Here is a 15064-nt window from a genome sequence, read left to right as displayed (position 1 = left end):
CATAAACAATTAGTAACAAAACAAAACAAATCTGAGTTCTTTAGCTTATGTACAAGTCGAAAAAATGAAACATGAACGTGATCGACAAATTTCCGTTCCTGCACTCTGTTGTGTATTTCATATTTCCTTTCTTGTTTTTATCTTCTTGTATATTCGTTTTGTATTAAAGTACTATGTTTTACGTATTATAAATAGTCTCGTATTTTGTAAATATATTAGAGTATAGTTAGAATACACATGATCTTATAAACAGTGTAGTCTTATTCCTCCACGCCATTTCTTCTTCTCATTTGTCTCTCGGTCATCCTGGATCTTTCCACCTTATAAATAAGTTTGACTCTCTCGTTCGTCAAGACGCAACATTGGCGACGAGGATAGGATCAGGATTATGTGACCTCCCTGCTGTGGGATCGTCGGCGAAGCTAGCCCTGTTGGAGTTGGGTAGCCCTTTTTCGTCGACAGGGAGAATGCTCGTTCGTCTGCGGAAGGCGGAGCAATATGGACTGTGCCTCAGTTTGGGCCTCGTGGAGGAAGGAAGAGAACCTTGGTCACTTTCAAGAAGTGAAGTGTGTGTCCGGGTCAGGGACCACATAATTAAAAGTGGATTTAGTCCTACGCAATATTGGTTCTCTGCTGTTCCTACTCTCCCGTTCACATCATTGGTTAATGGATGTGGAACGGTCTCTCCTCTGGATCATCCCGAGTTGGATGAGGGTACATCGAGCAAGATGTCTCCCAGGGACGAGCAGGGTGCTCGGGTCCTTAAAACCTCAATAAGGGTGAATGGTATGTCTCCCAGGGACGAGCAGGGTGCTCGGGTCCTTAAAACCTCAATAAGGGTGAATGGTATGTCTCCCAGGGACGAGCAGGGTGCTCGGGTCCTTAAAACCTCTAAGAGGAGCATTGTCCTCCTTTCTCCGGTGCGCGTGCTGAGAGCACGGCACGTCTATGGAGATAAAATTTTTATATGCAAGAACAAACGGTTTGTCCGCGCCTGGACATGGATGGAGCGGATCTATAGGCTGCTGTTCATGGAGAGGGACCTTTGTAAGCACCGCCATGGATTTGGTGCTTGGGGGGTGATGTTGTGTATTTCATATTTCCTTTCTTGTTTTTATCTTCTTGTATATTCGTTTTGTATTAAAGTACTATGTTTTACGTATTATAAATAGTCTCGTATTTTGTAAATAAATATATTAGAGTATAGTTAGAGTACACATGATCTTATAAACAGTGTAGTCTTATTCCTCCACGCCATTTCTTCTTCTCATTTGTCTCTCGGTCATCCTGGATCTCTCCTACTATAAATAAGTTTGTGTCTCTCCCTCGTCAAGACGCAACACACTCCAAGGAGTTGAGAGAATCCAAGACGACCGTCTACGCTCTCAACAAGTCGGAAACTTTGTAAAGGAAGAAGGCCTCTGTCAAAAGAGCCAAACTGGATCTGGCAAAATTAAATAGAACCTTCCACACCAATCCTCTCAAGTCCATCAAAGCCCATGCAAGAAATCTCGGTGTTTCACAACAGCATGTACTTAGAGTCATCAAAAAAGTACGAGGAAACAGTCTCGTGAGTGTTGAGTGGCACTTTTGACACCAACAATGAAAGAAACCCATCTCCTCCTTTGAAAAACTATTTTGAGATCTTTTGAACTCTTTTTGACACTTTCGGCTCCCCTTGAGTCCTCATACCATACCCCTTGACAACACCATTTGATTACATGTCGTGCAATGCTTATCATCCAAACATAGAATCCCTCAAAACCACTGTCATCCAGCACTTGGACGCCATGATAGAGGACTACATCTGCAACAGGTACCAGGAAATTAGCCACTGCCTGGAATCCTTAATTACCGCCAAGGGAAGCTACATTAATGATTAAGAGAGCTCAGACAAACATCTATTTATAGTATTAATTTTGTTGAAATTCTATTGTTAATTAATAAATTATATCTTGTTGTAATTTAAAATTCAAAGTGTTCATATTTTAATGGACCACTCGATAGATATTCTCTCCAAGGACGTCGATCAAACTTTTTATGCCTCTTGGAATATTATTATTGAATAAATACCCGTTTTGTAAACAATGCTCTTGCCCCATTTGCTTGGTTTATTAAATCTTTAAGTATTTTTCCTGCACGAGAATAGTAGTTCATTATTTTGTATTTATATCTAATTAAAGTATTTATTATATTTATAAAAAATGGATGACTGATTATGTTGTCACTGTATGATATCAATATTGACGTCATTTATCAAAAAATGTTGTATGGGCCAGCATTTTCGTCTGATTTTGAGACCACCTTAAAATTTCGAGATCCTTATCCAATATGTGTACGGACAATTGTTGGGTAAAAAATGATTTAAAACTTATAAACTATTTAATTTAAAATTAATACTTTGACACGTTCTTTCTTGACATAAATTGATTACTCAGTAATTTAGAGTAAATAATGTAGACAAATGAGATAATAACAATACTCTTATCATCTTGGAGAGTCTATATATTAGTAATTTTGACGAGCTCAAAGGGTCATGAGTTTTATTCCATGTATAATGTTCATTCATTGATAAATTTTTATTGTGGCTATTAACTAATCAAAATGGTGATACTTAAATTTGTGCTTGTTTTCCTTTTAAATGCCCATCTCGCTCATGGATTTGAGGGCCCTACAATGTACCACAGACTCTTAAAAATCCTTGATTTGTCAAATATTTACTCTATTATGGAGACAGATAGTAATACAAGTACAGAATGTATGGACTCTTTGGGCAAAGTGAGAAAGGGGTTGACGGTTTCACCCTATGAGGAATATGCTATGCGAAGTAAGTTACTTAAATGTTTCAAAAACAAAAGGTTGATTTTACTTTTTTCTGTCAAAGATCTATTTTTTTATAGTATTTAATGCTTTATTTTGGCCCCTAAGATGTTAGTGCTATGTATAGCAATTACATAGCACTAACATTTAAATGGGTCATTTAATATCAAATGCTGCAAAGGTTTTCTCTTCGACATCTTAGAATTTGATATTTCATGGAGATTATAGATTTTTACTTTTGAACACCAAATCAAATTTCTATTACTAAAGAATTTATTCTTTAGTTATAATTTATTTCGGTACAACTTTAACAAACTAACAAAATAAAATCACTAATAACCAAAATAACAGTCTATAATCCTAAATAAATACGTAGCGATAAAAAAAATTCATATAAAAACAACCAAATAAGGAACTAAAAGCTAAATGTATATATTTTTTTAAAACAAGGAGTAATAATCTAGTATAGTCTGTCGCAATGTTTTCCAACGGAACATTTGTGCCGTCATTAATTGCTTTAAGTGAATGTAGGTAATATTTTACTTTCGCTATAACGGTATGATGTAGGATTTTTTTGAGTACGTCAAAGCGAAAAAGCGTCCCTCAGAATTTTTCTTCCAAAAGATGATTACACCTCCTTTGCAACGACGCAAAAAGCTTCCCGGAGAGATTTGCAGTCATATAAAATGTGAGATGTGGTCTCCTCATCTACTTTAAAGAAAAAACCCGCTCTTCTGGGGTCATAATAGAAGACACTTTAAGTGTACAAGTACAGACTCTGTAAGTAAACCACTTTTCAGCTGGAGACAAAATGAGGTTTGTAAAGCCTCGATAAGGTATGGCAATAATACGATTGTTTTGATGTTTAATGCACTCTACAGAAGCTTGAGTTATCTCACAGTCAATATATAACTCAGAGAGGTTTAAGATGACATATTCCTATGTCTTTGCAAAACATTCCAAAATGTTAACACCGTAGATGATCTTGGAAAACGTAACAGACTTTTGCCTAAGATGTAGCATATCAAATCGTGAATCACATTTCATCTTGGTGAAATCATATTCCTTTTTCAGCTGTTAATGTAATCAACAAGACTTATAAATATGACAAGGATAATTTTTTTTGTGTAGATACATTTTGATTTGAGTTCGTAATATTCCATTTAAAATTGAATATTCATTGGTTTTTTTTAATGTCTAGATGTATCACCAGAATATTCATATTAAACGGGCCAATGAGGTCCTATAGATAACTGATTGATCAATACAATTTTTCTTCTTCTGACAATTCTGTCGTAAACACTCTTACTATGTGATATGGCACACCATTTCACTCAGAACCAATAAGAAAGTTATATTGATGATATGGAAGCTTGATAAATTAGTTTATAACAATTCTGATGATACATTCCCATAGAAATATGGAACGATGACATCATCCGATCAATTTTAAATTAACTTTTTTTTTAATATTAGATAAATATGTACAATAAATAATCGACTGCATTTAATTTCAAATTTTAATCAAAATATCTAAAATAACATTTTTTTTATTATTTCTATACCTATACCTAAATCTTGTTGATGCTATTTAGAGTTAAAATATCATCTGATTTGAGAAAAATAATAATACATTGGGCGGATGAATGAAAAGGTGTGATTTTTATTTTCCATGCAAATATTGCTAACAAATATACCTCACTTCTGAACAAAAAGGGAAAGAAAAATATGGAAGATTGCAACTTTGATCTGCATTGGCCATAACACCTAGGATATCGTCAAGTAGCTCGGGATCAACTAACATTGAAAAAAAAAAAAAAAAAAAAAGAAGAAGTTTCTTGACTAGTTACTGTGTAGAAGGCTGTTAAGACTCCTGGGTGAAGTCAATAAGGATCGAGGACATGATCTTGACTGAAAGCCATCAACAAATTCGAAGGAACAAGTGAAGGAGTCTTTTTAATTAACTTCTGACCACCCCAGAGTACGGATTTCAATACACTGGACAATAGCATCTGGTGGATAGCTTAGACCAAAGCCTGCCGAGATCGCCGCAGCAACTTTCCCATCTCAAGTCCTCCGTCACTACGGAGTGGGAGAAAATGAGTCACAGCTACATCTCACATGTTGGAGGTCGTCACTAGCACCAATCGTGGTCAAGTTCACCATTAGTGTTCTTCTACATAGTTTGAATCAATCTCTTTTTGATGTCTACCGTCTCCGAGTTCATTTGACTTCATCTAGAATAAAAGGCCGACTTCAAAAATGCAACTTTTTGATTTTATTCATCACAAAAATAAATCTTTCATCAAAGAAGAAAATCATTCACATGCATTTCTAATTTATTTATACCCGTCTTAATATATATATTTTTTGCCTCAAAGCACCAGGCATAAGTAGTTGAAAACATCTACCCTATTCTCCATATTTTTGACCTAGTAATTATTTCTTGAAGATACCCTTGATATACTAGACCTCGAACATCCGGACCCGTTATTCTTTTAGTCCGTTCCTTAGTATATCATTTTTTGGCTCTGCAAATTTACAGGCTTTCTTCTCATTTTTTGACAAGAGGACATAGTCCAAAGGACTGAGATCCGGGCTGTAAGGAGTCCATATCTCTTTGCTCCAAAAATGTACATTGTATTCCAAAAGTTCTAAAGTCGCTATTAAGCTGTGATATGGGTATCATCCTGTTGTAAGAAATAAGTAGTTCTCATCTGGGAAGGTATGGCGTACCCGTGGAATGAACTGATCAAACTTTTAGTAGGTTCTTGTTATACAAAATCTATTTTTACAACGTAAACAGGGAACTCCTTCACTATATTAGGCGTTCTTTTAAATAAAGGATGCCAATCCATTCCTTCATCGACTTCATTGCCCTTTTGCCATTGTAATCGGTTGTCCTGGTTGTTCCCTACCCGCCTTGCTATCTCAAAAAACAGTACTTTGAAAAACCTTCATTGTTTGCGTTCTTAAGACATCTTATCTGTGATTAATTATTTTTTAAACAAAATATTTGCCTATTTGTATTATTTAAAATTAGATTTAATATTAGTTGTAAAGAAGATTCTAGTAAAACAATCTAGTAAACTTTGTAATTGTCATGTTTACAAATTTATATTCCCCCTCCCACGTTCCACTCGGTATATGCTGGGTATAATAGTAAGCTATAATTATTGGTGTTGAATTTGAGAGTAAATATCATTTAGGATGTAAGAAATTCAACATTAATAAGCCATCTTTATATCCCTGTTATAATATAAAAAAGGATTCTACTAAAAAACTGCATGCTGAAAGATTTCCCTTTTGATCTGATTAATTATAAAAAATATATAATATCTTATTATAATTCAGTGCTGGATGCAAATGGAAAATTTTCCTCTGGCATACTTCAAGGTAATGTACATGCTCTGGGGGATTTCAATGAATGTATTTCTATTATGGGAGATGGATTTATTGGAACGTTCATGACGGCACAGCTTCCTCTACTTCTTCAAATGGATGATCAATTTGACAGCATTAATGAATTATCGAAGTTATTACCTAAAGTTACGCCTGCAACATTATATAAAAGACATATGGATTACAATATGGACTGGGGATTGCTTGGTATTAAGGATGATGACTATTGGATACAAGATTTAATATTAGTAAGTGATAATGTCGTATATATATTTAAAAGTTTATCCAAAATAACGTGATACAATAATACTTTGTTATCGTTGATCCCTTTGTAGGCCACAACTTTACAGCCTGTGTATTTTGGTCTTTGTATGCCCTCAACATGCAGGGCTCAAGAAGTTGAGAAATCCCTCGAAGAATTACTTAATCATGCAATAAGTGTTGCTACTAATGAAGGTGTCACTAAATTTCCTCGTAAATATGTCATTGGAGACTTTGTGTATAATGAAGAAATTTTTTCGTCTTCACATTACTACAAGTGGAACATAGGAGATTATATTGCTATGTAGGTGATATTTTCTTCAGTTAAAAATTTTGTTTGAAAATGTTTTTTTTCTCTTAACAGTGCTTTGATTGTTCTAGCCTTTAGCTTAGGTTTAATTGGATCGTTTTTGGACTATTTTGTCCCAAAAAGTAGAAATATTTTCATACGTCTTATTATCTGTTTCTCATTCTACACTAATGCTCAAAAAATAATGGCTCCTCCAACAAACAACAGCATTAGCTCCATCTTTGGAATCAAGAGTATATCCATGATTTGGGTCGTTCTAGCTCACTCCTACTATCTTGCTCTTTTTCTCACTAGCAATATGAATCATTTTGATTATTTAGACGTAAATAAAGAACTGCATACAAATCTATAATATACTAAAAATTATATTCATTTCCCCCTTAGATTTACTTCGAAATCCCATTTTTGATTCTTCTGTCAGCTGAATTAGCTGTAGATACATTTTTTACAATCGGAGGTTTTTTAATGGCTTATCTCTTTCTCAAATTTTTGGATAAGAGTAAAGGGAAATTTAATCCCCTGGCACTCTATCTTCATCGTTACATAAGACTTACTCCAACCTATGCCATTCTCATCTTAGTCTTTCATACATTACCTCTCAAAATGAGCTTTGGGCCGTTTCGGAAGTTTGCAGACGATCTTGTCGATAGATGTGATAACAATTGGTGGACCAATCTCCTTTATATTAATAATTTTATCAATGCAAATAAGTAAGCAAATTATATATCAACAATAGCAACATATGTAAGTCTATATTCAATTAGGAATTGTATGGGAGAGAGCTGGTACTTGGCAGTGGATTTTCAATTGTATCTGATCAGTCCATTCATCGTTTGGGCATTGTGGAAAGGGAAAAAAATTGGAGGAATTGTCTTTAGTATCGCCATGGTCTTATCAGCAGCTGTTCCCGCTGCAGTCACAGCCATAAATGAGTATCCATTTATGGTTACATTTTCTATCAAGTAATCCAAATTATTCATTAAAATTGTTTTTCTAATCCTTACGGAGATGAATGAATTTATTTTAGAGATCCGGATTGGACTACTGGCTTTTATACAAAATCCTGGAACAGAACTGGACCCTACTTCATAGGTTTACTCTTTGGGTTTCTCCTATATAAAATGGATAAAAATGAAATCCATTTCAAATTAAAGAAGGTGATATTTTTCACAAGTTAATAAAAAATTATTTCGAATTTACAACTTTTTGGATAGGTTTTTGTGCTGGTCGGATGGACTCTCTCTACAGCAATAGCCTTGACTCTTATTTTTGGACTTTACTATATTTGGCCGATTGATTTACAATGTTACTATAGTAGATGTTTTTCTGTAGTAGCATCCACATTTTATAGCGCCTTTGCTAGGACAGCCTGGGGAGTTATGATATGTTGGGTCATCTTTGTCTGTATTAAAGGCTATGGAGGTGAGCATTTACATAGGGATATATACCGAAAGTTACAAATACAAATCTTTAGCATCACTTCTTTCAGCAGAATTGGCTCTAGATACATATTTCATAATGTGAGGTTTTTTGAAGTTCTTTTATTTTACTCACAGGTTTAGTCAATAGCTTTTTATCTTCCCATTTATGGGCCCCCATCAGCCGGATTAGCTACATTATGTACTTGACTCATGTCCACATTCAAACTTATTTCTATGCTTCTCGAAAGCAAACTTTTCATTTTGATCAGGCCCTCATGGTAAGTGTTATTGAAAAAAAAAAAAAAATGTTGATATAATTTTCACAATTTGTCCTTTAGATTTATTGGTTTTTTGGTCATATCATGATCACCATGATGTTCTCTTTTATCATTTCCTTACTTTTTGAGTCACCTTTCATTGGGATAGAGAAAATTATATTTGGTCGAGGAGGAGATAAGAAAAGTAATCCGAAGGAGAATGAAATTCTTCCTAAGAATACAAATACAACAGATCCAGGTGAAATTAAAAAGCAGCGAAACTTGGCTTTGAATAACGTGTCTCAACAGCCAAGTTGTCAAGTAGACAATGGAGATCTTCCACAAAATAATCACTCAAAAACAGACCTTACCAACATTGAAAACTAAATATAAGTTTATAATAATTGTTCTAAACACATATCATTAAGGAAATGAAGGATGATTTTTATTATTAATTTAAAACAATTAAAGAACAGACGTCATAAAGGACCCATTGCCATTGTTTATTTGTCCTTACTCATCTTTTTATAAATATTTATACAAAATTATATACAGAAAAAGTATGTTCATACATACAATGTTAAATTAAAAAAAAAAATGAAGTAAAAAAAAAAAAGGTTTATCTGTTCTTTTTAAAAATAATTCATAAATTATATAATAATATGATATACCGGGTGGCCCATTGAAATATGAACACTTATTATTTCAATAATTAATGAAGATTGTGTGACTGAAATTAATTAATATTTCAATAAATGAAAGCATAAACATTTATATAAAAAACAATACAAACTTGAGCATTATAGCTTACGTAAAAATCGCGGAAAAGACTATTGAACGTGATCTACGAATTTCCATTCGTGCATTCTAAGGAATTGGGGTCTCTAGGACCACCATTTACGCCTTCAGCAAATACGCAACGTTATAGTGGAAGAAAGGATCTGTCAAAAAATCCAAACTGGACTCGAAAAAGTTTAAGAAAAAATCCCGGCCCGATCCCCTCAAGTCTATGAGGGCCCATACAAGATATGTCGGTGTTTCACACCAGAACAACCGGAGAGCTATCAAAAAAGTGGGCGAAAAGAGTCTCTTGAGGGTAGAGAGACCATTTTAATACCCACCAGCTCTTTCTTGTTGGAAGACTCTTTTCAATGAGTCTTTTGAGTAATCTTGATTTCTTTTTTGACACTTTTGGCCCCCTACATCCATGATTCCAAATCTTTCGACTACAATTTTGGGTGTACTTCCAGAGGAAGGCCTGGCGTGTCCGTCATCCGAACAGATGCCCTCAAAACCATTGTCAACCAGCCCTGGGAATCAATGAAAACGTACTACATCTGCACTGGGTGCCAGGTCTTGAAAGCCTGAAAGCCATCAGTGCCGTTAAAGCTGGCTAAATTAATGATTAAGAGAGCTCAGACACACATCTATTTTTAGTACAAATTTTGTTGAAATACTATTGTTAATTAATAAATTATATCTTATTGATGTTTAAAATTTAAAAGTGTTCAGATTTTTATGGACCACTTGGTAAGTAGTTCTTAGAGGTTTGAATTAAAAATATCATATTAATTTTTTCATAATGCTAGTCTTATGAAGTACAACCATGTTTGAAATTAAAGCTACCGAAACTCATACATTTTGTCATATTTCAAGTCTAAATAGAAATAACTATTATTTGTTATTTGATTAATTTGTGCAACAATACACAGTAATAAAAAAATAGTATTTGAGGCCATGCCGATTTTGTAAGTTTGCCCACTGACAAAGAAAGTAACCAATTTAAACATTATATAACGAAACAATGCATCGAAGTTCTCTTAGCAGAGAATCACCCCCAATAATTTAATGTTTCCACCCCTATAACTGACTGTGGAAATTATTTTCTTGGGTGTAATACTAAACATTTTTCTTCCTACACAACGAGTCAAATTTATGCGGAAGAGCTTGCTTTTAATCCAATCTGGCCATCCACCCACCACTTACTCCCAAGCGTTCTCTGAATAATTCAAGTATTAATTGTCAAACTTTCAGTATCTCCGAAATTGATGGTGTTGAGAAATGTCTGTTTTATAGTAAAAAAAATATATTTTTGGTCAGAATAAGATGAAATTTGGCTGATACACAGTCATTAGGCAATATCAAATTTTTCTGATGCAATAATTTTCTATGATTGCATCATACATCAGTATAAAAGGGCTCAGAAAATACCACAGGATGTTAGTTGAAATTCAATATCCAAAATGGTGGGAGATCACTCTTTGGAGGCCAGGTCCAAGGCTGTTGGCATGATAGAGGGTGAACCAAACCAGAGAGACGTTACTCAAAGGTTACAGATTCCTGTTAGGACCATTGAGAATTGGTGTAAGAAAAGGAAGGATGGGCAAACCCTTGCAAATCAGAAGAGTCGAGACAGGAAGAAAAAAAATTAACAAAGTTCCCAAACTGGTGATATCAAAATCTTTGACCAAAAAGAAGCAATCCACAAGGAAACTTGCAGCAAAATTGACTTCAAAGGGCTATCCAATATCCAAGTCATCTGTCCACAACTGGCTGAGACACTCTTTGAATGCTTTGCTATACATACCTCGTCTGCACCCCAAACTTTCAGGAAACCAAAGGAAGGCCGGCTTCAATTCTGTCATGAGCGGAAACACTGGACTGCAGATGACTGGAAATGTATCCTCTTCAGGGATGAAAGTCCATTTGAGCTATTTCATGCCCCAAATCCCCAAACAGATTGGATTTGGGCAAGAGCTAAGGGAGATGTGGAACCCCACTCCAACTGTGAAATTTCCCTGAAAATTCAGGTTTGAGCCGTTATCAGCCACTAGGCAGTGTCAGATCTTCACCTGATTCCACGAAACCAAACTGTGACGGCCGATAACTACTTAACGGAGATCCTCAGCAAGTCTCTGATGTCAGCTTTATCTCGTACTGAGAAACTGAAGAGGAAAAGGTTGTCTGACACATCAAGAACCATTTTCCAGTAGGATGGTGCCCCTTCTCACCACTACAAAAAGGCACAAAAGTGGTGTTCAGACAACTTGGATTATAAACTTTACCTTTAGATAATAAATACTTTTTTCTACCCTGTCATTATACGGTCATAAATCCCATATAATTGTTATAATTGTCCTTCCCAATTCCATCCAGTTAATTTAATTTATCAAATAGGTTTTTATATACCGCTATTATTGATGGAAGGAAAGTAAAGCCATTTCCTCCAATTCCTATAAAATCTTGTATACTTCAAAATGAATTAAAACCCAAAAATAATCGTGATTGATTCCCCTGTCAATAAATGAAATTACCTCATTCAATGATCAAATAACCTTTAAATCAGTTTGATTTATATACGTACATTTTAATAATTTTAAAGAGGCAAGAAGCCATAAAACTGCATTTTGATAAGCACATGAGCTAAACAATGCTTCACTTATTAAACTATCTCTCCTAGTTATTTTAACATTATTAATATATTACTGAACTACAGGGCGTTAAGATCATATCATGCGTACGCCAGATTTTTTTATTCATGATGCAGCTATCTGATGGCGTTCTTTTTTATTGCTGGCAGAAGCGTTACTTTATTAAAAAAACTTGAGTGAAATTTTTGGTATCATGGCAAAAAAGCTTGATAAAAAGATGATTTAATTTACAGAAGAGTACGGCGTTGTGCTGTGATAATAATTTTTGTCCACAACAAGAAGAAGATTGAAATTTAGGAAGTCTCAAGCGTGACTGGTGCCCCAATTCAGGACATGCAACAAGACTCCACATCTTGTCAGGTCTCATACAGGTCGCTGAAGTGGCTGAGTGAGCACTGCTATGACTTGATTGGGAAAGAAATATGGTCTTCAGAAGTCCGGAACTGAATCTATTGAATTAGTTTGTTCTAGTTCTACGTTGAATCTAAAGAAAAATCGAACATACCTATAATACCATCATGAACTCTCTGATTGCCTCCATCAAGGAGACAATGCACGGAATGCCAAGAAAAGTACAACTTCAACACTTGCTCTTCCTTCCCAACTCAAATCTAGATTGTGATTAATGCTGAAGACAAAACATCAAATAAGCTATTTTTCAGCATTCATAAGTACAATTCTAGCAAAATTTCAAGTAAACCCGCCAAAAAAAGTGAAATGTTCTTAACACCCAGTATATGATTATTTGAGTCAAAATGTATTTCAATGTAATCTTATCATTACCTTAATGCATTCAAACAATTTAATAAATTACTTATTGTTTTTTAAAGTACTAAATGCATACAAGTAAATACCTACATATAAGGACAAATGTATCTGCATATTGTTTAAAAAAAAGGCTTTAAAATTCTGTAATTTTTTAAATGAATTCAATTATATTTATATGTCTCTTGAAATTATATTACAACTTTGATTACACATTTTCTACAGTGTCACCAGGATCCCTTTTCACAATGGTAGCTTCCATATTTCATGTAACAATTTTTACTATGTACTATTGTCAGCTGTTTTACTGCACTATCAATACTTTTGAACCTGGTAAAACTAAAATGGAGTTGCTGATTTTCGGGAGGGGAGGGCATAAAAGGGGCCTTATTCTACACAGAAAACACCAAACGTCTCAAAGAACAACTATACAAATCAGTACATTTTCTGAATTTATTCAAAATCCAAAAAGTTATGGTCAAAAAATGAACTCAGTTAAAATCACAATATTGTTTTTTTTTTCAGTTGCAAAAATTGGGTGTCCAATGGAATATTGGAAACGTAGAAAAGAAAGGATGGACAAATTTGTCTGTAAATTTGTTTGCTTATAAATTTGGAAAAATAAATATTCATGTTTGACTGAAATACCTGTCATTTTCTAAATAATTGTTCATTTTTTTCCTATTCATAAAACATCAATTTTCTTTTTTTAAGAAGAAATGCTACAAAACTACTCATTTTGGAAACAAAATTTTAAACCCTACAAAATTATTTTTCATTTCCAGTACATCTTTTTACATAATTTTTCCATTTATTGGAAAAATGAAATATAATTATGGAGTTTTATTTTTTTCGACAAAAAAAAATCAATCTTGGTAGGCTTAGGTTCCTCTTTACAATTCCAATAAATGCCATTAACTACTTTTTTTGTTCAAAATTAGTACAAAACTATTTTCTTAAGGAATTTTGATTTGGCAATTTTTGACAAAAATAGATAATCGACTTCTCATCTAGACAATTTTTTTTTGTTCATGTATTTTTTTTTGTATGTTATTTGAAGTTTACAACATAATTATATTTTTTAAAATTCTTAATAATACATTTTGTATATAATAAAGCTATATTATAATCTGGGACTTTATAAGGGAGACTGGCAACTTCTTTTTTATTCACAAAACCTATGGACCCTAGAAGGTAGGACTTTGAGTTCTATTACTTAGCAGTCAGCAGAGGGAGGGAGGTGATAGAAGAGAGGAGTTGGAACTGTGTTGACAGACATTTCATTCATGCTCAATTGAATGGATCTCTCCTGCGGAGCAATTGGATATTTGGACCCGCATCCATCCATCATTCCTGTTCCTAATAATATCCTATTCACACGCTTTTTGAGACTCTCTTAATGTCATGGTCTGTTTAAGGTATCTCAACTCAAGGCATGATCCTTTAAAAAATTCTTACTGGGGCCACACAGGCTCTGTTCTCCAGACTAGGCAATCCATGCCAGTCTGCCCCACCCCATGGAGGGGGGCAGACTGTCTTATCCCAGAAGCCACTCAAATTGGCTTCACACCACCGTTACGTCTCTCTGGATGTGTGGGAGGGGGCACCATCCTGTTTGAAGGTATATGGCTAATTATAAAAGTGCTGTTGGGCACAGGGAACAAGGCTTCCTCCAGAATGGCACTGATGTACTCCTTGGTGTTGATCTTCACTTTGCCAGTACAAACACCAAGGGGGACATCCCTGTCTCATTGATGGCCCCCAATCCATCACCCTCCCTTGCTTTTGCACTCTATGGTCTCCCAGCTCACCTTTTTTGGCTATAATCCGATCATTTTGAGGGTTAAAAGTCTGTTCCATAGTGAAAATCTTACAATCGCAGGACACAATGTTGGAAACATTGCCAGTCCTCAGCTTCTGAAGAATGGCATGACTTCTCTGTAGTCTTTTAGCCTCAATCTTGCGTGACAGGTGCCGTTGCCTCTTCAATTTGTGGGGATCAATCTCAAGGTCATCTTGTGTAAGGTCTCTCATTATTGTTGAGCCCATGTTGAAATCCGTGGCCATCATGGTGAGCTTCCTCCTGGGATTTCTTGCAATCCTTGCCTTGACGACTCCAGGCGTCCTTTTTGACTTTGGTCTTTTCTTAATAGATTGAGTTACCTCATAGCTCTCAATGGTTATCTTGATGAGCATAAGGTTAACCTACAGGCTTTTCTGGTTCCTCAAGATGGATGGTCTACATTGGCACATCAGGTACTCCTTATTTATAGCCTCTCTCTTATTTTCGAATGTAGTTAACAAAACTGTTATTTTATTCAAAACTGTTTGTTTTCATCTAGTTTCGGCGCAACCAGAGTTTAAACATAATATCTCGAAACCTTACACATCATTATG

General features: G+C 34.8%; 2 protein-coding genes across 3 annotated transcripts; one reads left to right on the top strand and one right to left on the bottom strand.

The window, feature by feature from the left end:
• The first annotated feature begins 2502 nt into the window (after positions 1 to 2502).
• Positions 2503 to 8960, top strand: LOC121129156 (nose resistant to fluoxetine protein 6). 2 transcript variants are annotated; one of them, XR_011783542.1, is made up of 10 exons: positions 2503 to 2827; positions 6175 to 6470; positions 6558 to 6787; positions 6848 to 7115; positions 7178 to 7503; positions 7558 to 7755; positions 7821 to 7950; positions 8008 to 8215; positions 8330 to 8492; positions 8553 to 8960. XR_011783542.1 is itself a non-coding variant. In XM_040724836.2 (10 exons), the coding sequence occupies exons 1-10, from the start codon at positions 2605 to 2607 to the stop codon at positions 8856 to 8858; spliced, it is 2328 nt and encodes a 775-aa protein (XP_040580770.1). In that variant the 5' UTR covers positions 2504 to 2604; the 3' UTR covers positions 8859 to 8960. The 2 variants fall into 2 exon arrangements, 1 of the variants encoding a protein (XP_040580770.1); XM_040724836.2 differs by having other exon boundaries at positions 2504 to 2827; positions 8350 to 8492.
• Positions 8961 to 14296: 5336 nt separating this feature from the next.
• On the bottom strand, positions 14297 to 14863 carry LOC121128852 (uncharacterized). Its single transcript, XM_040724451.1, has one exon. The coding sequence runs from the start codon at positions 14861 to 14863 to the stop codon at positions 14297 to 14299; it is 567 nt and encodes a 188-aa protein (XP_040580385.1).
• Between the last annotated feature and the right edge of the window lie 201 nt (positions 14864 to 15064).

The sequence above is a fragment of the Lepeophtheirus salmonis genome, chromosome 14 (assembly GCF_016086655.4).
Source record: "Lepeophtheirus salmonis chromosome 14, UVic_Lsal_1.4, whole genome shotgun sequence".
Taxonomy (NCBI): Eukaryota; Metazoa; Arthropoda; class Copepoda; order Siphonostomatoida; family Caligidae; genus Lepeophtheirus; species Lepeophtheirus salmonis.
The sequence above is the reverse complement of the archived record's forward strand: the minus strand, read 5'-3'. Positions and strand labels throughout refer to the sequence as shown.